Source organism: Magnolia sinica, chromosome 11 (genome assembly GCF_029962835.1).
Source record: "Magnolia sinica isolate HGM2019 chromosome 11, MsV1, whole genome shotgun sequence".
NCBI classification, from domain to species: Eukaryota; Viridiplantae; Streptophyta; class Magnoliopsida; order Magnoliales; family Magnoliaceae; genus Magnolia; species Magnolia sinica.
In genome coordinates, this window is record NC_080583.1 from 82003031 (window position 1) to 82027695 (window position 24665).

Sequence of the window (24665 nt, forward strand, 5' to 3'; positions counted from 1 at the left end):
ATGATTCGTGTAGCTGACCCTAATTAATTGGGATGAGGGTTAGGTGATGATGATGACGATGATGATGATGATGTGATTGGAGGTGTTTTGAGAAACAACGGAGGTGGTATTTTCATCTCCTTTTCTGGGCCAGGCGGTGTTGTCATTGCTACTGAAGCAAGAGGCTTTCTCTTTCCTGGGCTTTCTGCTAAATCTTTCTCCAGGTTAATGGTGGTTGAAGGAAGCTCCTGTAATTTCATCAAATGGTTTTTCCTTGGAGCCGGGTATATGCAGTATTACTTTCATAAATATGAGATAAAATGCTCTTGCATGTTGCTTTAATGTGATCTTTTCTTGTATGCTAAGGAATGCGATTGAATTGCCATTGCTCTTATGAAAGAGGAAGTAACGAGATGGTCTCTCACTATTCGCTCATCCTTCCCCCTTGTTTAAGCTGTCTTGCTTTTTCAATTTTAATAAAATTCAGTTATTATTTAAGAAAGAGAGATAAAATCAAGTTTTTAGTTGAATGATAAGAAAACAAGACATTAAAATCGAATGGCATCTGTGGTTTTTAGTTCCATCTGAAAGTAGTAGCCTAACTTTCTATCGAGCGCATTTGTTATAGTTTTTTACTTGACTTCATGGCTCTGAAATAAGTCGGACTTCCGTTTCCCATCTGCTTTGTCAAGAAATCATTGATGTTCCAAGTCCTGCTTCTTGAACTTGGTAAAGGAGTTGGTGAATCCTATTGGCATGATCACTATAAATTTGAATTGTTTAGTCCTGAAAGTACATGAGAGAAGCTTTAATAAGATGTCTCAGATCTAATCGACACTGAAAATTTGGCATGTAAAAAATTAATAAGAGGTCTCAGATCTATTCGATGCTGAAATTCTGACTATGAACAATCTCAATTAGTGGAAACATTCAATTTAAATGAGCTTTTGATGATGTTTTATTGTTTTCTTTTTTGCAGAGGGCAAATGCATTGTCAACAGTAGAGGGTTACAGTGGTTATGGAGCAGAGCAAGGTGAGAAGGTGCGTTTCCCTTTTTCATGCTTTGCTGGTTATGTTACAACTTTGGAGTTTCACAGATGACTCAAGATGGATAAATTTTAGTTAAGTGCTTGTGTGGTAAATATACCTTGTTTTGTTTCAGGTATACTGTCTGTTAATGTTGTATATGAGTAAATACACAATGCTTGATCAAGTTTTTTGGCCCAAGAAGTGTACATTTGAAGCCCATCTCTCGTGATGCAAATCATTCATATGGTCAGCCCCTTGTGGACCCAAGATTCCCCCATTAGATGATCCTACCTTCTGGTCTTGCCCCTGTTAAATGTGGACCATAGATTTAACTTCCCATTTTCATCAGATGGATAGGATCATGGTAGGGCCCACTAGATCAATGAGTTGGGTTACCTAAACCTGGGTCCCACCTGTGCACTTGCTGGATTGAACAAAAGATGCACCTCCCAGTTGAGTGTTGTATAATACTCGGAGCATGGATTTATTAAGAAAGTTCGTGAACTCAGTCCCCGATAGGTGGAAGGCCTGAATCATGGAGGGAAAGTTCAGTGTACTTGTTGTGTTTAGTGGGCCGTGCAGTTTGGGTTGCTGACATTGAGTTGGTCACGATTGAGAGTCTTCGATTGAGTCGTTACATATGACAAAAATAACTTGCAGAGAGATGCCATTTGTCTTTTCATTTGGAGTTTGCTTGAAGCTTTTTGATTAGAAAATGATTTATTTATAGAAATCAGTTGAATAGCTAAACTGTCTGCTTCGTTTCTTTTCTAAAATGGCATGCAACCATTTTGTTGGAATGATAGCTTTGTCAAAGTATTTGGAGCTTTCCCAGCTACAGTTTTTACTATAACTAATATAACTATGATTAGATTATTGTTTATTCTTGTGCAGAAATTGAGGGCTGCGATAGCAGCTACGTATTACAGGGACCTTGGTATTGAAGAAACTGACATATTTGTCTCAGACGGTGCAAAATGTGACATTTCCCGTCTTCAGGTTTGTCTCACTATCTGTCCCTTGGTTTATCTTGTTGTTTTTTGTTCAAAATTCTGTAATGGAAGCAAATATTGGTGATCTGTAATTGCCTGAGAGTTTTATCTGAATCTTTAACTTTTATAGTAGCTAGTAAGGGATGTAGCCAGCTTGCTTGAATTGGATAGGGATTATCGGTTACCCTGTCAAGATAGTCTGACACTTGCATCTGCTTCCCTTATGTGGCAGCTCCTTTTTGGGTCTAAGGTGAAGATAGCTGTGCAAGATCCTTCATATCCGGTAATGTTTACCAGCCTTTTGTTTTTGTTTTTTTTGTTTTTTGTTTTTTTGTTTTTTGTTTTTTTTTTTTTTTTGTTTTTTTTTTTGTTTTTTGTTTTTTGTTTTTTTTTTTGTTTTTAATTTAATGAAGATGGCTAAGATTTGTTTTTATTTTTATTTTTATTTTATTTTATTTTTAATTATTTTTTGAAAGTTACTGCAATTTATTCAGGATCAAACAGGCTGAAAAAGAAACAAAACAGAAGGAAAAAAAAAACTACAAACAGCTTCTTAAGGTGCCCAATCCCTAATGTGGAGATTAACCAGGCTAAAACGAAAGAAACTGCCACAGCAACGCTACTCAATAGCAAGCGACCCTCTCCTCACTCCTCTAGCAAGGCTATTAGGCAAGTCATTCGAGTCACTCGGGACAAGGGAGCATTCGGTTACTAAGCCTTGTAGAATTAATCTGTAATGAGCTTCAAAGGCCCTGAATCAACCTCCCAATTCTACTTTCTGGGAACCAGTCCACATATCAACATAGAAGAATTTTCTGCTACACCTTTCATAATAGCAATGATTACAGAGCGATAAGAACAGGCCCAGCTCAGAAGTGACCCTCTTGTCGCTCAAAAACCTGGGCCCATCCCTACAGAATACACAAACAAAGATTTTTCTTTTTCTTTTTTTTTTAAAAAAGAAGAAGAAAACCGCAACCAGGATAGGAAGAATGTGGAATTTCCATCCGCTCCTCCCCGATCATATATTCCTCATATCCAGGAGGCTACCCTTGGAACATCCTCGAAACTCGTCTTTTACAAGTGCCCAATTAATCACCTTGTCCAGGATCACTCTCCAAATGCTTCCAGGCGATGTCTTCTTGTCTGAAAAAACTTTTGTTTCTCTCCAAAGCCCCCAAATGATTCCAAAAATACTCTTCTTCTAGAGAGTTTCTCTCTGATCCTTGAGTGGCACTTCTATCCAGATATTCCCTATTGAGTGTTAAATGCCAAGCAACTCCAAGTACAGAAAGAAAGAATGCTCACACCTCCGAGCCATCGAGCAGTGGAAAAGTGATTAACCGCTTCTTCCTCATATTCACACATTATACACCTTTTCAGCAGCGCTATGTTTTCCTTCTTCAGGTTGTCTAACGTGAGAATTTTATTTGCCATAGAAATACCTTTTATCCTTGGTGGGACCAGTGCTCTCCAAACTTTTGCGGACGGAGGTGAAATGCTCTCCCTTTCTCTGTCAACACTCTGAAAAAGGAATTTACCAAAAACATTCCGCTTGTCGTCCATTTCCACTCCTATCTTCAGCTGAGAGATCAACATGCATGTCATTCAACTTGTTTAGAAGATTCGAGCTGCTCCATGTCCGTATCGTTGAGGTTTCTCTTCAATCTAACATCCCATACCATGGAGGTCCCACCATTTCATAGCATTCATAAATCTTTGCATCCTTATCAAAGGATACCTCGAATAATTCCTAGTAGGATAGAGCTCTAAAGGAGTATCTTCCAACCAAGCATCCTTTCAAAACTGTACTCTATCCTCTCCTCCAATCGGGAATCTAATACCCTTCGCAAATTCTCTCCCAACTATGAGAGCAATGCACCTATTGCTGCCTGTATAGGTCTTTCCCATTTTGCTTATACCATCCCAAACAGATGAATCCTGTTGCTCATTATCCATGCCTGGAAACCATCCCTCTTCCAATGATCCATATTTCTCCATAATTACCTTTCCACAATGTGTTCAGCTCTTGGAGATTCAAATAACGCTTTGAAATGTCTTCCACCTCCTGCTTCAATTTTCCGCTACACTTAATATCTTGCCAAATAGTTAGGAGTTGGGACAGGTGATTATACTAATGAGGAACTATATGGTCCTGCTTATTGAAAGAAAAAATGTACAGTTTGCTTCCTTGTACAATTTTCTACATTTGGGGCCATGGTTTGGTGATCCATATCATCAATCAATGGCTCCCACATTAGATAGGAGATTACCGAAAATCACCCTGATCAAAATTGCTAACCTTTGATTGTTGGACTATTTCTTGTTGAATGTTGGCATTTGCTGTACTTTCTTGTTTCCCCATAACCCTCTACTTGTGTGCCAATAGTCAAAGTGTTATGAATCTCCACTGTTTGTGATTTCTTGGGCATCCCTCATCCTTCGGAGGACATATCATATCATGGGTTTGGATCACTAAACCGTGGTTCCAAATCTACTGAATCTTGCACCTGTAGGAGGATCTTTAACTCCTCTGTCTTGATTTCTTGGGAAAAGATAACTGTTCTTGATGTTATGCAGGAGATTGTGCTCCAAAATTTCCCATCGTCCATTGATGGAGGGCTTGAATCCTTATACACATTGAAGATGGGTGCATGCCTATATTTTTAGAAACGTGCAGGAATCCCATTTCGAATGTATTGGGATTGCTGACCACTGCCAATGTGCACAGGGATTCTCAATGTGTACTGATTTCACATAGCTTAAAATTCGAAAGCTTCTTTTTCTATTGACAGGCATATGTAGATTCAAGTGTTATTATGGGCCAAACTGACTTGTTCGACAAAGATATTGAGAAGTATGGAAACATCGAGTACATGAAATGCACACCGGAGAATGGTTTCTTTCCCGATTTGTCGACAATTTCACGAGCGGATGTCATCTTCTTCTGTTCACCAAACAACCCAACTGGCTCTGCAGCAACAAGGGATCAGCTGAAGCAGTTGGTGCAATTTGCAAGAGACAATGGGTCGATCATAGTCTACGATTCTGCTTATGCCATGTATATTTCAGATGACTGCCCACGGTCTATCTTTGAAATTCCTGGAGCAAAAGAGGTAAGCACAACAACGCATGCGGATGTTGATTGTATGAGAACATACTGAGACCATTCTACTGCTTCTTCTTTTTTTTTCCTTCTTTATTTCTTTCTTTTTTTCTTTGACTACATTTATTTTTAAATTTCTCTGCTCCAAGTGACATTTTGTTTGAAAGTTATTTCCCAGGAAAGCATTTGGAGAGTAAAAAATAGAGCGAGGGCTGGAAAATTATTAGGAACTTTTCTATGAAAACACAATCTTGGAAAATGTTTCCACCAAAAAGTGAACTCCCAATCACGGGAAATTGGAAAATGCCATTTTCTTAGAAAGTATTTTCCACCCAAATACTTTCCAAGCTCCCAAACAGGCCCAAATGTAAATATATTTCATTTCAATTTTGCAATGCCATACTTTAGAAACCTTTGACGAGAATGATTTTTCATTATAAGAGGAGTGGATATTATGACCATGCTTCCTTTCCAGCATATAATGATAAAAATGGCCAATTTTAGCAAAATAATCTTAGGTCTGATGCAAAACACATCTTGTCTCAAACTGGAAGGGGCGGAGTGCCTATGCATCAACATCGGGAAGAAGTATTGAACATGAACTACAGATTTTGTGGGTCTGTACATATTTGAATTTTGAAGATCAATCAACTATACGTTAAATGACTAAAGAGTCGAGCATTGTCGGAAGATACTGCAAAAATCGTGGAAAGGAAGAAAGAAAGGTCTCATGAAAATGTCAGTATTGGAGCACGTATGGCCCAGTTTCAAAGCCAATACCTATTGTTCTGTGTCGGATGATCTACATACATAATCGTCTGCATTGGTGCAATTAGTCTTGGTGATTGGCTGTACTGTTTGTCCAAAAAACCAATACCTATCGGTGATAAGATACTTGGTACTATTTTAAACCATGGGTGAAATGGGTTTAAAACCCTTGAGCATTATATCTGCCTTGGGCCACACGAGATTGAATGGGCCCTACTATCGCGAGATCAATTGGAGTGTAGACAAAGAAAGACCTAGGGGGTAGACCTGAGTGTGGTCTTAATATGTTCTCAGTAGTCGCTATTTATTGCTATTGGATTGAAGACTTGTCGGAGTCAGATGTTACTTGTTCGAGTCGACCCAGACTCAGTTGACCTGTCCGGTTCAATACCATGAGTCACCCCCAACTCAGGGGAGCTGCAACTCGACTCAAGACCAGACAAGTTGGTCTGTGACGTCGAATCTTGAAACGTCGAATCTTGAAACCATGATTGCTATGGTATTCACATAGATCTGAATGGGTCTTTAGAAAGAAATACGTGAAGTTTAGACAATATTTCCATGACGCTTGTGTCTGACTAATCTGATCCCACCAAATATCGCCCCCACTCAGATATTATGCAAGAATGTTCCATTCTCAAACTTGTATAGGCTGTCTTTGGCTAAGAAGACGCCTGTTTAGATCGAAGGCCGACCTTGTTGTTATGGTCAGACTCTTTGGTTGGTTGGGATGGTTTCTATCCATGGAACTTTTCTATCAAATACAAACTGAAGTACAGATTTATCTCATATGTGAACTGTTTTTGTGGCAGGTTGCGCTTGAGACGGCATCTTTTTCAAAATATGCCGGGTTCACAGGAGTTCGTCTTGGTTGGACTGTAGTTCCAAAAGATCTCCTCTTCTCAGATGGATTCCCTGTCGCCAGGGACTTCAACCGCATTGTCTGTACTTGCTTCAATGGTGCATCCAACATATCTCAGGCTGGGGGATTAGCTTGCCTTTCTCCTGAGGGCCTTAAGGTCAGGTTTTACTGCTGCTGGTTTTGAGTGTTTTCCTGATGAGCCTAAAGCACATCTACGCGCATGCATGGGATCCCTGAGTGATGCATAAGACGGGCCCCTCTTCTTGATGGCCTGGCTGAAAAATAGGCCAGTCAAATCATCAGGGGTCAATGCATGCACATTAAATTTGGATTGTTGGTTTCTTCAAACACCCCCCCCCCCCCTCTCTTTTTATATAAGTGTGACCCCACCTGATGAGTTGCCTGGCTGAAAAAATTTGACCAGTCGGCTCATTAGGTGTGCTGAATGTACAACAGAAATGAATAGCCAAAAAGTATTAACCAGCTGTACACATTCAACATGTTTGCATGGTCCACTAGATGAGGCAGGCGGCAGGCCCCACCATGTAGTTGACCTGACCAAAAAAATATCTTAGTCCACTCATCATGTGGGCCAAATGTACAACAGAAATGAGTAGTCAAAGTATTGATCAGCGTACCCATTCCACACCTGTGTGGCCCACTGGATGAGGCTGGCCCCACTATGTAGTTGAACTGGCCAAAAAAAAAAAAACTGCCAGTTCACTTAACAGCTGGGCCAAACATGCAATAGAAATGGATGGTCAAAAAGTACTGACCAATGGTACATATTCGGCATACTTCTGTGGTCCACTAGATGACTGAACCAGCTTGATTCTTGGGTGAACGCCGTTGCACAGTGGGGCTCACCTGGGAGTCTCCTTTGGATCTCTCACACATGGACCTGTTTGAAGTTTCCATTTCTCATCTACTTCATGCTATATAAAGCCACCTTGCTTTTGCAGGCTATGAGTGATGTGGTTGGTTTCTACAAAGAGAACACGCAAATAATAGTCGATACGTTCACCTCCCTCGGTTTCAAAGTGTACGGAGGGAAGAACGCGCCATACGTGTGGGTCCACTTCCCTGGCCGGAGTTCTTGGGACGTGTTCGCAGAGATCCTTGAGAAGGCACACATTGTCACTACCCCAGGCAGTGGGTTCGGACCTGCAGGTGATGGTTTCATCCGAGTAAGCGCCTTTGGTCACAGGGAGAATGTTCTAGAAGCCTCTAGAAGATTGAAGCAACTCTACAAGTGAGGCTGACAGAGTACTTGCCATCCAAACAGGTTCTGCTTGAAAATGCTATTTATACTGCCTGCCATTTCCATATTTGATTCCTTAAAAAATATTTTTATTTCTTAGGACTTGCAGGATTGAGTTTGTTTTTTCAATCGACATTTTTATTCTGTTTTAGCGAGACCACATTGTCAGTAGCTCGTAAGAAATTGATGCTGGATGGTCCGGTAGATTATTATTTTAGGGTTCTTCATTTCAGTGGTTGTATTGACGATGGAAAAAACAGAGCTGATCACCCACAGGCAACAGCACCACAACTTGCTGTACCATACTACCTTCGCCTCCCAACATGTCACTTATGTAGGACATCAGTACCATGAAAACTGTAGGCCCCATCATGATGATTGCCATTCTGGAAATTAAGGCTGATCATCTCACTGGGTGGGCCATACCAGTATGTTGAGTCAGACCATTGGTTGTTTATTGATTCCTCTATGGTTTTGGCCCACCTGATGATTGGACTGGCCTGATGATTTTTCTATTGATTGCCTACCATTTTCATGGTACATTGGTACTGATGTCCTACAGAAGTGGCATGTTTGCAGGAAAGATGGTACACTGTAGCACAAGTTGTGTTTCCTTGTCTACTGGTGATTAGTTCTCTATAAATAAATAACATGCCTTCATTTTTAAGGTTCTTAATCTTACTGTGACTACCTAGGAGAACCCATATGCTGTTGATCATGACCATTGGATTTTGCTGGGTCAATCTGGACTCCTGACCGTTTTCTTTTTTAGCCCTTCATTTTATGGTGGTCGATCAAGCAGTTGGGGTTTGTCAGAAGTGTGATTTATGAACCATGCAATGTTGGATTGTGGATTGCAGAGTCACTTGAGTCAAATGACAAGCACTTTCTATGATTTTTATTTTGTTTTGTTTTTTGAAGCCTATAATCAACCTCTCCAGAAAATCTCAACAGAAACCATTAGGTAGGCTAAGGGTCAAGTAACGTGACCTAGTCATTAAATAAAGGGGCCGTATTCATCAATCCTCCCTCGCATGTAAGATAATAGATTTATTGGTATAATGGTGTCCAGAGTTCATATTCACTGTGCATGTTTTGCCCATCTGATTTTTTCGGGCCCATAATCTCACACGTATCACATTGACATATGTGCCATCACCTTCTGTTCTTTCTCAAGCATGTTGCCATAGCATTCTCTGATTTTATTATTATTATAAATTTTTTTTGGAAGGAAAAATTTTATTGAAAGAAACCATAACTATATACTAACAAAAAAGAGAGCAACAGCAAAGGAAACAAAGAGAGAACTGAAAACAAGGACTCGAGCTCCAAAAGGACCAAGAAAAACAAAACAGAACAAAACCAAAAGCAGAAACTCCCCTCAATCAGGGGGCAATCTCATAACAAAACTAAAACTTTAGAGAAAACACCCACATTTGAAGAGAGGTTCCTGAAGCATTTGTTGTTACGCTCAAATCCAAATGGCCCAAAAGATAACTAAAAGGATAGTCCTCCATTTCCTTTTACCCAAAGCTTCCCCTGCTTCCGTGTGCCAGCTTCTCAGAAGTTATTCGATTGAGTAGGGCATGACCCAAGAAATCCGTGCCAGTCTAAAGATGCGCCACCCGATATCAGAAGAAAATTTGAAGATCCACCGATTCTTCAACTTTGAGGCAGAGCGGCACGCATTTGGAATCTGCATCCCACGCTTTCTGAGATTGTCAAATGTAAGAATTCTCATTCTACCCGCAAGCCATCTGAAGGCAACCACCTTTGGCAACACTCCATAGAACCATATAGGGCTGGGGTGACAGGGGTCGGAGAAGGAAGAAGCTGATAAAGGCTTGTAAAAGGACTTGACTAAGAATCTACCTGAGGGTGACAACAACTATCTGATTTTGTCTTTCGGCTTCGAAGGGGTAGATAAAGGAACTTCTTGCAAAGTGGAGAGCAAAGACAAGATCTTCGGCTTCGAAGGGGTAGGTAAAGGAACTTCTTGCAAAGCGGAGAGCAAAGACATTAGATTTTGGATTTCAACATCAGACAAATTCCTCCTGAGAAGAGGAGACCAAGTTCCTCCCCTCCCAGAGGGGCTGAAACACTCTTTTACCAGGACATTTGGATCGGCTGAGATAGCAAACATAGAAGGAGAGGTTTATGTTGTTATTATTATTTCATTGAAAGCTTTGATGAAGAGAAGATTGAACTAGGGTGCAGAAGAGGCGGGCCCATGCATGTCCATGACCAGCCCATGAAGTAAGGACATGACACGGTATTGCCCAGCCCCTGAAATAACCATGTGGGGCCACTTGCATATTCAGTACCCCAAAACTTCAGTGAATTACGATAGTTTACCTCCATTCTGAAATAATGGTGATTGATCTTCATCACATGCGGCACTCCCGTGTGGCTATGGGGACCATCCAAATTGCCGGAACCTTGTGGGTGGTGGTTATTTATGAAACCACACTGATTAAAAAAATAACTAAAATTGCAAACCATCCAATTGATGGCTATCAAATGGACGGTTGAACGTAATGGGTCCAAATTCAAAGGGCAGAATCTGATGGTTACCATCATCTTTTCAATGTAATTTCTTTTTTATGTTCCATTTACAATTTGGTTCAGTGATTGCTATATGTATGGTTGAAGAGTTACCACCGTTTAAAAAATGGTGAACTATCATGGGACAGTAACCCAAGTTAAATAAAGTCAGGCTGGGCCCAGTTGTGGGGCCTTTGGGTAGATGCCCCATCCAATTAATTATCTAGCCAGGCTCAGATCCAAAACCAGACCATGGATCTGGGTCTTCTTGTTTTGGGGCTATCGCTCATCACAATGGTGGCCCACCAGTTCCATGGTCTGGACTGTGGATATGCATTCATTGCCTATCTGAAGACCAGACCCAGATTCCAAACCAGATCATGGATCTGGGAATTTTTGTTTTTGGGTTATTGCTCGTCAACATGGTGGCCCACCAGATCCATGGTCTGGACTGTGGATATGCATTGATGGTCCCATCTGAGAAACCAGGCCCAGATTCAAAACCAGACCATGGATCTGATGGGCCACCATGTTGATGAGTAGAACACAAAAACAAGAAGACCCAGATCCATGTTCTGAACTCCGGTTATGCGTTGATGGTCCTATCTGAAAAACCAGATCATGGATCTGGGTCTTCTTGTTTTTGGGTTACTGCTCATCATGCGTTGGTGGTCCTATCTGAAAAACCAGGCCCATATTCAAAACCAGATCATGGATCTGGGTCTTCTTGTTATTGGGTTACTGCTCATCATTTATGAGAGTTAGTGTCCTGGAAAACTATATGTTTCCTTATCTACTACCCATGTTGATGTGATTGGGCAGATCTTAGTCATTGACCATAGTGATCATGGGTCCTACATTAGACATGCAATATGCCTTGGACATATTTAGTGTTACTCTCATTCATTTTATTTGTTAATGAGTGATTTTTCTAAGGGTCATTGGGAACTTGAAATTGAACATGGTGGTTATTGACATGTGAGAATTGTGGCCCATGGATTTTAGTACCTTATTACACCATGATCGTCACAAGTGCATGTAACACACCGGTGGATATCAGTTCATGAGATGTACAGTCATCTTGTGTGAGGTGACTGACTTAGGTTAGGATGCAGATGTTGGGGGGCCGTTGGACAAAACCTTAGGATCTAGCCTCCCAAAAACACCAGAATTATGAGATAATAAAGTAATGAAATAAATCAAAGCATAAACCACACGACACAAGAGATTTTTACGTGGAAAACCCTCAAAGAGGTAAAAACCACGGGACCTCGTCCAAATCAACAATCCACTATGAAGTAGAATGTTACAACCGATCACAAGCACATACCGCTTATATCAAACCTTCTTCACTCACACAGGAGTGGATAAACAATAAGAAAATAGAGTCTCACTGATCACGAGGACGTAGAAGCGCTGAGATGTTGATTGCACAGTAGATCACCTCCACAAGCATAACCTCCCTTCCACAAGCTTCCTCTCTCTCTCTCTCTCTCTCTCTCTCTCTCTCTCTCACACACACACACACACCCCTCTTTGATAGTCCTAAACCCTTTAGCAAACCCTTGCAAAGCTTTAAGAAACCCTTTTGCATTACCTAGAAAAGCACTAGGCACCCCTATTTATAGTTTAAGAAACTCCTTTTCGCATCCCTTGCGAAAGGGTATTAAAATTTCGCAATACGCACAAAATCGCGAAACGAATCTGCATAACCTCAACTGGTCGAGCCGAGTCCTTGACCAGTCGAGCGACCCACTCGACCGGTCGAGCACCTCCCTCGACTGGTCGAGCACTTCGGAGAAAATACATCAGATGGTTGTTGGACTTTGAGTCAAGCCCCACTCTACCAGTCGAGCGCCACTCACGATTGGTCGACTAGCCCACTCGACCGGTCGAGCAGCGTGGTGAAACATTTTGAATTTTTAACACGCTACACTATCTCTCCCTTGAACTGAGGAGGAAAAACCCCATAAAATCTCCCCCTTTCCGATTCAGGAGGAATTCACCTTCTTCAAGCCAGTCTGGTTTCTACAAACCTCAAACTTACCCTTGAGCAAAGCCTTAGTCATCATGTCTGACTCATTATCGTCCGTGTGGACCTTCTCAAGCTGTAACATCTTCCATTCCAAAGTATCTCTGATCCAGTGATACCGAATCTCTATGTGTTTTGACTTAGAATGCTGACTTAGATTCTTACTCAAGTGTATATAGCACTTTGACTATCGCAATATACCATGTGCTGCTCCTGCTTCAGGCTAAGTTCTTGTAAAAACCTCTTCATCCAAAGCATCTCTTTACATGCTTCTGTGACCGCAATGTATTCGGCCTCTGTCGTCGACAATGCTACGACCTTATATAGCTTGCTCTGCCAAGAGACCGCTCCCCCTGCAAACGTGAACATGAACCCCGATATAGATTTCCTGGAGTCTATGTCACCTGTCATATCTGCATCTGTGTAGCCCTCTAACACGGATTTTTCGTCACCATAGCATAGGCTCAACCTGATGAGCTTCTTAGATACCTCAGTATCCACTTCACCGCTACCCAATGCTCTTTACCAGGATTGGCAAGATACTGTTTGACAATACCAACCGCATATGCTATGTCTGAGCGTGTACACGTCATAGCATACATCAAACTTCCTACTGCTGACGCGTAGGGTATCTTCTGCATCTCATCCACCTCTGCCTTCGTTTTGGGACACTGCTTGTCGCTCAATCTGAAGTGACCATTCAATAGAGTACTGACTGGCTTCGATGCATTCATATTGAACCGCTTTAGGACTTTCTCAATATACCGCTCTTGTAACAGTCAAAGCATCATGCTGCTTCTGTCACGGGTTATCTCCATTCTTAGGATCTGCTTAGCCGAGCCCAAGTCTTTCATCGTAAATGACTTGCCCAACTCTTGTTTCAGCCTGTCGATCTTCTTGATGTCTTTTCCCATGATGAACATGTCATCAACGTCGTATAACAACAGAACTAAGAAATCACCATCTGAAAACTTACGCGTGAACACACAGTGGTCCGATTCCATTCTGTCATACCCATGTTGTAACATGAACGAGTCGAACTTCTTCTACCATTGTCATAGAGCTTGTTTTAGCCCATACATGCTCTTCCTCAACCTACATATCATATACTCCTTGCCCTTGACTTCGAACCCCTCTGGTTGATGCATGTAAATCTCTTATTCCAGGTTACCATGGAGAAAGACAGTTTTAACATCTAACTACTTTATCTCTAGATCCATGCTAGCCGTCAACCCAAGCAACACCCGTATGGATGTCATCTTTACCACTGGTGAGAATATCTCCTCGAAGTTTATACATTTCCTTTGACCGAACCCTTTCACCACAAGTCTGGCCTTGAACCTCGTTTGTGAATTCTTTTGCTCAATCTTCTTTCTGAACACCCACTTGTTGCTCAAAGCTTTCTTGCCCTTAGGCAATTTCACCATATCATAGGTGTGGTACTTATGCAAGGATTTCATCTCCTCTTGCATAGCTTTCAACCACTTCCCCTTATGCTCGTCAGCTAGGGCCTCAGAATAATCTCCTGGCCCTCCCCCATCAGTGAGCATAATGTACTCATGCAGCGAGTATCTCTTGGACGGCTGTTTGTCCCTAGATGACCTCCTCACCTGTAGCTCAACAGGTGGATCATGTGGGGGCTTCTCCCCCAGTCCATCTTCTGTAGAAACTCCCTCGTCCTCTGCACCTTGCTGTAATCCCCCGTCATCAGGCACCACGGGAGGAATAACCGGATCCATGTTCTCTAGCTCTCCTGAACTAGGCCGGTTATTCTTTGGCTTACCAATGTCCTCTATACACTAATCTTCAAAGAATACTACATGTCTACTCCTGACGAGCTTCTTCTCGGTCAGATCCCACAATCTGTAACCGAACTTTTCATCATCGTACCCCAAGAACACACACTACCTGATCTTCATATTGAGCTTGGACCTTTCGTCCTTTAGTACGTGAACTGATGCATTGCATCCAAACACCCTGAGATGACTGTACGATGGATCTGTCCAGTCCACACCTTCTTAAAGTATAAACCCAAACCCTCCTAGATGCTCATATATAAAAGTAACAAAATACAATGCCTCACCCAAGGTTTTTGTCCTTATAAGACCACAAACATTAAAATAAATCAAATCTAATGCATGCACTTTATTAACATGAGAAGCAAATTTAACAAATGAAACTCTATGCTGTTTCCCTGATAAACAATTAATGCAGGTTTTGAGAGGTACACCTGTTACGTCTGGAAGGAACCGCTTCTTTGCTAGTATCTGAAGCCCTTTTCTCACTCATGTGGCCTAGACGCCTGTGCCACATGTCAATAGTTCAATCTTCCGCTGCGTTCAACCCACTCTTGCACACACTGACACTTGCCTTGTAAAGGGTGCAACACTTCTTTCCTTTGGCTGCGATCAATGAACCCTTGATGAGCTTTCAACACTCACCAACAAATCGGCTTTCATAGCCATTATCATCCAATCTTCCCGTCGACATCAAGTTGAGGCGAAGGTCTGGGATATGCCTCACATTCCTGAGAACCAATGTGCAGCCTACATCAGTCTTCACACAAATAGCACCGACCCCTGCGATCTTCGATATGCCAGAATTTTTCATCTTCACGGTCCCATAGTTACCTGACTTGTAGCTTGTGAAGAAATCTCTGCGTGGAGTCGCATAAAATGAGGCTCTCGAGTCTATTACTCAGTCGGTGTCTTGACTCGTAGTTGTGAGACATACATCGTGATCTGCTGAAAGAGTAAATACAACGTCACTATCTGAAGCGATCGCAGTAGAATTTGATTCATCTTTCTTCTCCTTTTCTTTTTCTTTCTTTTTGTTCTTATTCTTATGACATTCATGCTTATAATGGCCCTTCTTGCCACAATTCCAGTATTCAACATCCGTCCTGATACTCGACTTGCCCTTGATTTATCTCGGACCTTCCTGCCTTTTCTGTTATTTCCTCTCCATTATTCTTGTGTCACAAGGGCCTCTTGCTGAGTAGACCCATGAGACTTCCTCATTGTCTCTTCATTGAAGAGACAGTTAGTTACCTGTTCCATGGATACCTTTCCGTCTGGCGTGGAGTTACTTAGAGACACCACTAATGTCTCACAACTGTCAGGCAATGAGCTAAGCAATAGCAAAGCCTGTAATCGTCATCTAGGATCATCTTCATAGCGGAGAGCTAGTTCAAAATATTGCTGACCTCATTCATGTACTCAGCCACAGAACCACCATCTTTGAACTTGAGATTCACAAGTCGGCTTATCAGGAAAATCTTATTGTCGGTTGTCTTCCTCTCATACAGCCCTTGCAGTTTCAGCCATAGGCTAACAGCTGAGGTCTCCGTAAACACATGGTGGAATACAGAATCGTCCAACCATTGTCTAATAAACCCCACCGCCTTCCGGTCCAACTTCTTCCAATCATCATCAGACATATCCATGGATTTTGCTGATATGCCTAAAATTGGAGAATACAAGTCCTTGCAATAAAGCAAGTCATCCATCTTAGCCTTCCATATGGTCCAGTTAGAACCATTGAGGCTGATCATCCTTGATAAGCCACCCTCCATAATTCAAAACCGATCCTTCTCCTAGCACTCTAATACCACTTTGTTGGGGGGCCGTTGCACAAAACCTTATAATCTATCCTCCCAAAAACACCAGAATTATGGGATAATAAAGCAATGAAATAAATCAAAGCATAAACCACACGACACAAAAGATTTTTACATGGAAAACCCTCAAAGAGGTAAAAACTACGGGACCTCGTCCAGATCAACAATGCACTATGAAGTAGAACGTTACAACCGATCACAAGCACACACCGCTTAGATCAAACCTTCTTCAGTCACGCAGGAGTGGATAAACAATAAGAAAATAAAGAAAAATGGAGAGATCTCACCGATTACAAGGACGTAGAAGCGCTGAGATATTGATTGCATAGTAGATCACCTCCACGAATATAACTTCCCTTCCACAAGCTCTCTCTCTCTCTCTCTCTCTCTCTCTCTCTCTCTCACACACACACACACACACCCCTTTGAGAGTCCTAAACCTTTTAGCAAACCCTTGTAAAGCTTTAGGAAACCCTCTTACATTACATAGAAAAGCCCTAGGCACCCTTATTTATAGTTTAGGAAACTCCTCAAAATTTCACAATTCGCACAAAATCGCGGAACGAATCTGCGTAACCTCGACTGGTCGAGCACCTCGGAGAAAATACATCAGATGGTCGATGGACTTTGAGTCGAGCCCCACTCGACCGGTCGAGCACCACCCATGACCGGTTGAGTAGCCCACTCGACCAGTCGAGCAGCGCGGTGAAACACTTTGAATTTTCAACCCGTTGCACTGTCTCTCTGCTGGACTGAGCAGGAAAAACCCCATCAGCAGAGTCTCCACCATCAGAAGTTAACTTGGTGTCGGTTTATCCCTTGCCCCTACCCTACACAAGAGTGTAAGCGTTCCATGTACAAAGGATTTAAGTTTAGAATTTTGGTCACTCATATTGGTGGATCGAGATTAAGTCAACAATTTAGTGCCCATTAGCTTGGACTATGATCGTGATATCATGACTTGATGATGCATGAAATATGGTTTGATCCTTAGACCTGATGACTTGTAAGGATCACGATCTTGACTGGTCAGCTTTGGCTATTCATACGAAGTCCATGCAGGGCCAATAAAGTGAATATGATTGGGTACCTCTATTAAGAGCAATTGATTCTTACTCGAGCCAGCAAGGGATTCATTGATTTGCCTACAAACATATTTATAGCTTTGATATAGATGAATCAGGGACTCATCAAGTGATTTTTTTATTGAGCCCAACACTCTAAATGTTAGTTATTTTATTTTATTTTATTAATGTTTTAACCATTTTAGTTTTAATGGTTAAAATTGCTTTTATTATACATAATGATAACCTGATAGTCCAGATTTAATGGTTCACTTCTAATTAGTATGAAATATAATCATTAGTAGATACGTCATTACAATGCGAGGATTGAATCACAAGTATATTTATGAATGAGGTAAATTGACGGGCATCATACTGAATACACCCTTGAAACCATAATCTCTCCTTATTTATATGATCATATCTCATATGAGAGGTAGAGCTAGCACTAGACGTCCCTACCCCATGGGACATATGAGTGTAAGAAAAAAGAGAGTTTGAGTTTGAGAGAGAGAGAGAGAGAGAGAGAGAGAGAGAGAGACACTATCTTCTTTTATTATCCCAAAGAGGTCCACTTGTGTGGATGAGACATGTCTCTCTTGGCACTTATAAGAGGATTAGACGTTGGGCTATCTTGACTATTCAGTAATGGGATAGATCAGTGAGAGATTCATTGATTTAAGAGATCAACATCGCAGACATCTTCTTTGTGCATATCACGTGTAGGTATGATATGCACTGTTTATATATATTGTCATATTGTAAAAAATTGATATTATTGCAAGCGATGATTCTTGGGATTGGTCTCATGATCAAATTTTACTCTACTATATTCTGCTGCATTTGTACGCTAAGGACCTAACATCAACATGGTGGCCTATCGGATCCATGGTTTGGACTTAAAGATCACTTATGTATTTGACAACACCAAGAAACCAGCTGTTAATTAGGCAAACTTGCCAAGTCGACTTGATAAATACACCAAATGAGTTAAAAATGATAACTCAGATAAGCAAACAAGGTTTGAAAACTCGGTTTGACTCGGAATTTCAGCTCTTAATGTCAGAATTATGTGCATTTGGATGCACCCCAAATCACAATTTGGCAAATATGGAGGCGAGTCCACCCCATACTGACTCGATGCTTAGCGAAGTTTTCAGGTAATTTAGCTTTATTATATGTCCCGCGAAACACACATGGAAGTATACTTGCATGAGGTGCTTGTTGGTCTTCTCGTACGTGCGTGATGAGTGCCACTGTTAGGTGTCGTAAGATCCATTTATCAAGATTGCCTCACTTTAGGGGTGCGTGGGTGAAGAAAATAAGAGAATGGATGTGTTATGATATGCGGGCGTGATAGAGTTGATTGATTAAAGACCGGATGCATAATCCAACTATCTTCTTAATCTGTTGGTTATGATCAACGATCAAGCAATTTGTGAAAGGGTAGGAGTTTGAACGATCAAGCAATTTGTGAAAGGGTAGGAGTTTGTCCTATCTGATGGATTCCTTTTACCTTATGACTTTTAGGACTTTTCTTTTGACCAACGATCAAGCGATTTGTGAAAGAGTAAGGGTTTGTCTTATTTGATGGATTCTTTTTACCTTACAGCTTTAAGACTTTTCTTTCACCAGTAATTGCGATTCAAATTTTCTCAAAAGAATAAATATGGACGAGAAAAATAAAAGAAGGCTAAACAATGTCGATTTTATTAATATTTAAATGTGGCTCATTATAATTAACAAAGTATCAAAATAAACCAAAGAAATAAATAAACGAGAGATAAATACCTGATCCATTTGTAAGAACAGGTGATCAAAGTGGATGGTCAATGAAATGTGTGATTGCCTAAGTAAGAACTTAGTTGATCGGTTGTGGACATTTAATCTAGTCCGATGGTACTATAACACTGACGCTTAACATTAATGATATATACTAGCACTAGGCTAAAATACGTTACGCTGAGATAAGCAAAAAGATAAATGTAATGTAAAGAAGATAGATTTGTGTTTTGGGTGAGTCAAAAGTTAAGTGGGGACGCAAAAGACTTCTTCGGAATTTCCTGCAATGCCATACTAGGTGAGGCCCACTGTGATGTTCATGAAAAATTCACCCCACCCATCTGTTTTGCGAGCTCATTTTAGGACATGCCACCTGTGGTGAGGCAGATCTAAAACTCAAGTGGGCAGAAGAGAGGAAACAGTAGGAAATCAGTGGTCACCGTTGAAACATTCTTATGGCCACAAAATTTTAGTATCAGGCTAGTTTTTCACATATTCACTTCATCACAGTAGGAATGACCTTAAAAACGTTTTGGATGGCATATAAACATCAAGTGGAGCCACGAAGGTTTACAGTAGGAATGACCTTAAAAACGGTTTGGATGGCATATAAACATCAAGTGGAGCCACGAAGGTTTCAATGGTAGGAAACTCTGTATAGACGCCTTAAGAGTTTTGGATCACCTGATTTTTGGTCTCTATGTTCTGAAATGATCTGACAAAACAAAACGGATGGACGGGTGGATTTCTCACAAACAGCGCCGCCTAACATCGCAGCTGCAAAAGTCCTTCCAAGGATAACCGCATCCAGGTGAGGCTTGTTGTAATATTTTCTAGAAATCCATCCCATCCATCCGTTTTTTCAGTTCATTCTAGGACATGAGCCCAAAAATGAGATGGATCCAAGACTCAAGTGGGCCACAACATAATAAAAGGTGAGAAGGAAAACGCCACTGCTGAAACCTTCATGGGCCTCAATTTTTGTTCCATTTGCTAACATGAGCTGTAAAAACGGATGGACATGGTGGATTTCTCACAAACATCACGGTGGGCCCCACCTAAGTAAGTTGTCCATCATGTGGGCCCCACAATATAAATTCCATGGCCCTATGGTCCAAAGATGAGGTGAAGGTTTTTTTTTATATATAAATACCATTTGCATCTGTCCATTTCTTTTGTAAATTTTGTTACACATGCTGACCTAACTGGCATGATTTTGGGCCGTAGAATCAAAGACGTGGCCCACCTAATGGACGATTGATTCTCAACTTAATATTCCACGCTCTCACATGCCCTTTGGGAATTCTACCGAGTAGTAGAAATCCCACAAATCATGAATTATTTCTCTTTCGTTTGTGCATCCAAACAGACCCTTGCTAGTGACACTTACACAATCACGTAGTTTGGATAAAAATTCTATAGTAAAACTACATTTTTCCCCATCAAACTACAGATCCACAGCCATAGATCCAAACAAATCCAAGCCCTCCATCATAATACAGCTGTGAACAGCATGAAAATCCAATCACTTCCCTGGAACGAAATTAGTAGCATAGGCCCATGCATTGTTAGCCACAGGATCCGCCAAATGATCAAAAAGGTTCTCGATCGGGCCTTTACCGGTCACGATCGCCTGTACAAAGAATCCAAACATAGAGAACATCGCCAACCGTCCGTTCTTGATCTCCTTCACCTTCAATTCAGCAAATGCCTCAGGATCATCGGCCAATCCGAGCGGATCAAATGCTCCACCAGGATAGATTGCATCCAGACCCTCACCGAGTGGGCCACCACCAACTCGATATCCCTCAATAAAGCCCATGAGAACTACCTGGCAGGCCCAGATGGCTAGGATGCTCTGGGCATGGATGAGATTCGGGTTTCCCAGGTAATCGAGTCCACCCTCGGAGAAGATCTGGGACCCGGCCTTAAACCATACGGCTTCGCCGAATTTCACACCGTTCTTGGAAAGGATCTCAGGGAAAACACAGCCCAATGCACCGAGCATGGCCCACCTGCAGTGGATCACCTCAAGTTCACGGTTCTTGGCGAAGGTCTCAGGGTCTGCTGAAAGGCCTGCAGTGTCCCAACCGTAGTCGCCAGGGAATTCACCGGTCAGATATGATGGAGTCTGCTCGGAGAATGGGCCTAAGTATTTCGGACGATCTGGACCGTACCTATCCATCAGATTCCATTAGTGTTATATCAGATTCCCAGTGTTTGTATTAGTGAAAATTATAATAACCTAGAGTGTCAATCAGCTCAGTTGCAGTTATTGCTATTGAAATTTGGTTTTTAAAAATCAAATATCTTTGAAATTTTCATTTTTCTCAAAATCAATTTTCAAAATTTTCAAATGAAAAAGTACAATTTTTTTTTTTTATCCCATCAGTTTATATGTGGTTTATATATGGAGATGTGTGTTCCGTGCAGATGGGATCACGCAGAAAGTGTGGCTATAGTAGCGCTAGTTGGCACACTTCGCATGTGCGTATTCTGTCGCAAAGTAATCGTACCCTAACAACCTCATATGAGATGAGATGATTACAGTGTGAGTGCTTGGGTTTTATAGGCTACGGGAACAGTTAGATTATTGATCTGAATCGGTCATCCTTTTTTAGAGAGGCTAGCACAGCCTTGTGATTTTTTATTTTTATTTTTTAAAGAATAATTTTGTTTAACTGTTTTTTTCTTTTTTTAATTTTTTCGGTATTTCCAACATATTTCACAACAATTGGAAGGTGATTTTTGGAAATAAGTGGGGCCCACAGATTGGAAGATCTGGACCCCACGTTGTATGGGTCATGTTCCAGAAAATCTGGCAATTGGATGATCATAGACAGCTATTTTTGGTCTTTTCTTGATCAATATGGACCGATCAAACATTTACGATTGTCCCATCTGAGAGATTTTTCAGGATGGTCCGTTGGCGGCGTGGCCCACCATATCAATCATGGTGGGGCTTATGTGTGCAAGATCACGCCGTTCATGCTGTATATATCCTCAGGCTGGGATCATGCCTCTTGGGAGCATGACCATCTTAGGAACAAATTGGCACAGATGGGCTTTGATCTGGACCGTTGAATTGATGGGCCATAGCCCAGTATTTGGACGAACAGCAATTGAAGTTGAGTTTAGTTACCAGATGCTCTGGGGAGCACTCTTCACAGTCCGGCGCATTGAGATCCGACCGTCGAATGTACCGACCTTCCTGATGAGCTCATTCTGCGGCTTCAGCGCAGTCAGCCCGGCGAATGCTGACCGTTGGATTGTCGCTGAGGCCGCCATCAATGGACCTAAAGGACTCGAAGCTGCTTTGCTGCTGCTCTTTTGGTTGTGGGAGTGATGGCTGAGAGAGTGGAAGGGAATGCGTGTTTTAAATACAGGGTGGAGATGAATAGATGATAGTGGATTAGGATATTGACACGTCAGGACCACCCCCCATTGGTCGGAATCCGGATATCCAATCTTATTTGTTGATGTGAGACCAATAGCCTCTTATTCTGCCACGTGGCATTGAGAGATCTCGTGGTGGGACCCACCTCTTGTCATGCTCGTTTGTGGTGTAGGAAAACTGGGTTTTAAATTCAAAATTTTCGTCTCAGACCAGCTCTTTGGGCCCATAGTTTGGAGCCAGAGCAGTTTATTTTTGTGGAACCCACGGGTCCACCTGACCACTACATGAGGCCATCCTGCCTTGGTGGCCAGATTCAGTGGCCAGATTGCGAATGGCCCAGGTGCAGAAATCTCAGAGGCATTTAAAAAATAAAAAAAAAAAAAATCTTTTCTTTTAAGGAACGGATCCATTCCCATATGATCAATCAATACCATCCATTTAGTAGGTCCTAAGATCAATGGATCATACTTCAGAAAACGCATCAATCTGACGATCCTAGCCACTGGACTAGTTGCTTTAAAATGGATGGACCCAAAAATGAATTAAATACTAGATCAGTTGGTAGGATTGCTTGATCAGTTCGGTTCTCCAGTTGTAGACCACGACCATCCATAGCAGGGCCCACTAGGATGGTCCATAATAAACAATCCAAAAATAAGGTGACAGTTGAAACATTTTTTTCTTTTTATGTTTAAAAAATATATATTTTTTCATAGCCTAAAATATCCCTGGAAAGTCGTTTGTGCATGTGTATGGAACATCACACCCTATCAGAGTATCAAACTAGAAATGTGCGATTATTAGCATGGTTAAAAGAGGCTCAGACTCACTCGTCCTGTCTCAAAACGAGGTAGGACTCGCCCGAGTCAGGGCTGAATCAGCCCGACTCGTCTGAGTTAGGCGACTCGTGATGTCAAACCAGATAGGCTTAAGGCCAAACGCCCAAGAGATAGGCCTGGGCGCCTCATCTTTTAGGCCCAAAACTGACTCGGGCCTTGTCTTGATATAAGGGCCTAATCATGTTAAAAGTGGGCCCCACTGGGTTACGGGTGGGCCCCACTCGTTTGTGGTGTTGGAAACTGGTTTGAAATTCAAAATTTTCGTCTCAGACCGGCTCCTTGGGCCCACAGTTTGGAGCCAGAGCCGTTTATTTTTGTGGAACCCACGGGTCCACCTGGCCACTACATGAGGCCAGCCTTTGTGGTCAGATTCAGTGACCAGAATGTGAATGGCCAAGGTGCAGAAATCTCAAAGGGAATTATAGTTTTTTTTTTTTTTTTTAAATATATATTTGAAGGAACGGATCGTCCATATGATCAATCAGTACCATCCATTTAGTAGATCCTAAGATCAATGAACCATACTTCAGAAAACGCATCACTCTTATGATCCTGGCCACCCTACTGGTTGCTTTCAAATGGATGGACCCAAAAATGAATTAAATACTAGATCAGTCGGTAGGATTGCTTGATCAGTTTGATTCTCGAGTTGTAGGCCACGACATCCATAGCAGGGCTTACTAGGTTGTCCATCATAAACAATCCAAAATCAAGATGACTGTTGATTTTTATTTTTTCAATGTTTTAAAAAGTATTAATATCCCTGATTGCCATTGTATTTAGGACCGCCCATGACTCAATGCAGACGTGCTTAGCTTACATTTGGTATGAATTGGATAAAAATAACCATTACTGGAATCCATATGGAATACATGGCGTTTGGATTCCTGTGTTGGACCTAAGTTGGGATTATACATAAAATAGTCAGCATTGGACCTAAATTGGGATTATGCATATAATCGTCAGTAAATATCACGGTGGGCCATGTAAAAATCAAGAGTGGGCATCACCGGTTCACTAATTCTTGAATATAGAAAGGGCTCGATTTTCCATACAGCAGATCAATAGGGCATCCACATCAAACAGACGGACAACAACCACCTGGTGCATCACCCCATGTTAGACCTAGGGCCCAAAATTCTGGTAGACCACACTATTGAAAACTGTATATAGGACAACAATCAACCCTCCAAACAATTTCAACTGGTGTTATGCAACCAAAAATTCAGGTAGACCACACAACTCTCATCCTTATGGAGCAATCTTGCCAAATCCAACTGGGGTTATGCAACCATAAATTCAAAATAAAAAATGCCAAGAGTTCAGATTCATTAAGCCCACTACTTGAATGGTCAGGATTATACTGTTAGAATCACTTTGCACTGGCTGC

At 41.6% G+C, this 24665-nt stretch overlaps 2 protein-coding genes across 2 annotated transcripts in view; one reads left to right on the forward strand and one right to left on the reverse strand.

The window, feature by feature from the left end:
* LOC131219507 (probable LL-diaminopimelate aminotransferase, chloroplastic) overlaps positions 1-8230 on the forward strand; it is a 39787-nt gene extending 31557 nt beyond the window's left edge. The window contains exons 5-10 of the mRNA XM_058214678.1: positions 959-1021; positions 1904-2008; positions 2234-2284; positions 4797-5117; positions 6688-6894; positions 7700-8230. Of these exons, the coding sequence (XP_058070661.1) occupies positions 959-1021; positions 1904-2008; positions 2234-2284; positions 4797-5117; positions 6688-6894; positions 7700-7993 (1041 nt within the window). The 3' untranslated portion in view covers positions 7994-8230. The remainder of the gene's footprint in view (positions 1-958; positions 1022-1903; positions 2009-2233; positions 2285-4796; positions 5118-6687; positions 6895-7699) is intronic.
* Positions 8231-20433: 12203 nt separating this feature from the next.
* LOC131219509 (chlorophyll a-b binding protein 5, chloroplastic-like) lies at positions 20434-22402 on the reverse strand. The gene is made up of 2 exons (XM_058214680.1): positions 22182-22402; positions 20434-21216 (listed from the first exon to the last, which is right to left on the reverse strand). Exons 1-2 carry the CDS (start codon positions 22325-22327, stop codon positions 20565-20567), a joined length of 798 nt encoding a protein of 265 aa, XP_058070663.1. The 5' UTR covers positions 22328-22402; the 3' UTR covers positions 20434-20564.
* Positions 22403-24665: the final 2263 nt, after the last annotated feature.

Coding starts and splice junctions, on each gene's coding strand:
- LOC131219509 (XM_058214680.1), bottom strand. CDS start 22,327: ATGGCGGCCTCAGCGACAATCCAACGGTCAGCATTCGCCGGGCTGACT. Junction 21,217..22,181: donor AGTGCTCCCCAGAGCATCTG/GTAACTAAACTC, acceptor TCTGATGGATAG/GTACGGTCCAGATCGTCCGA.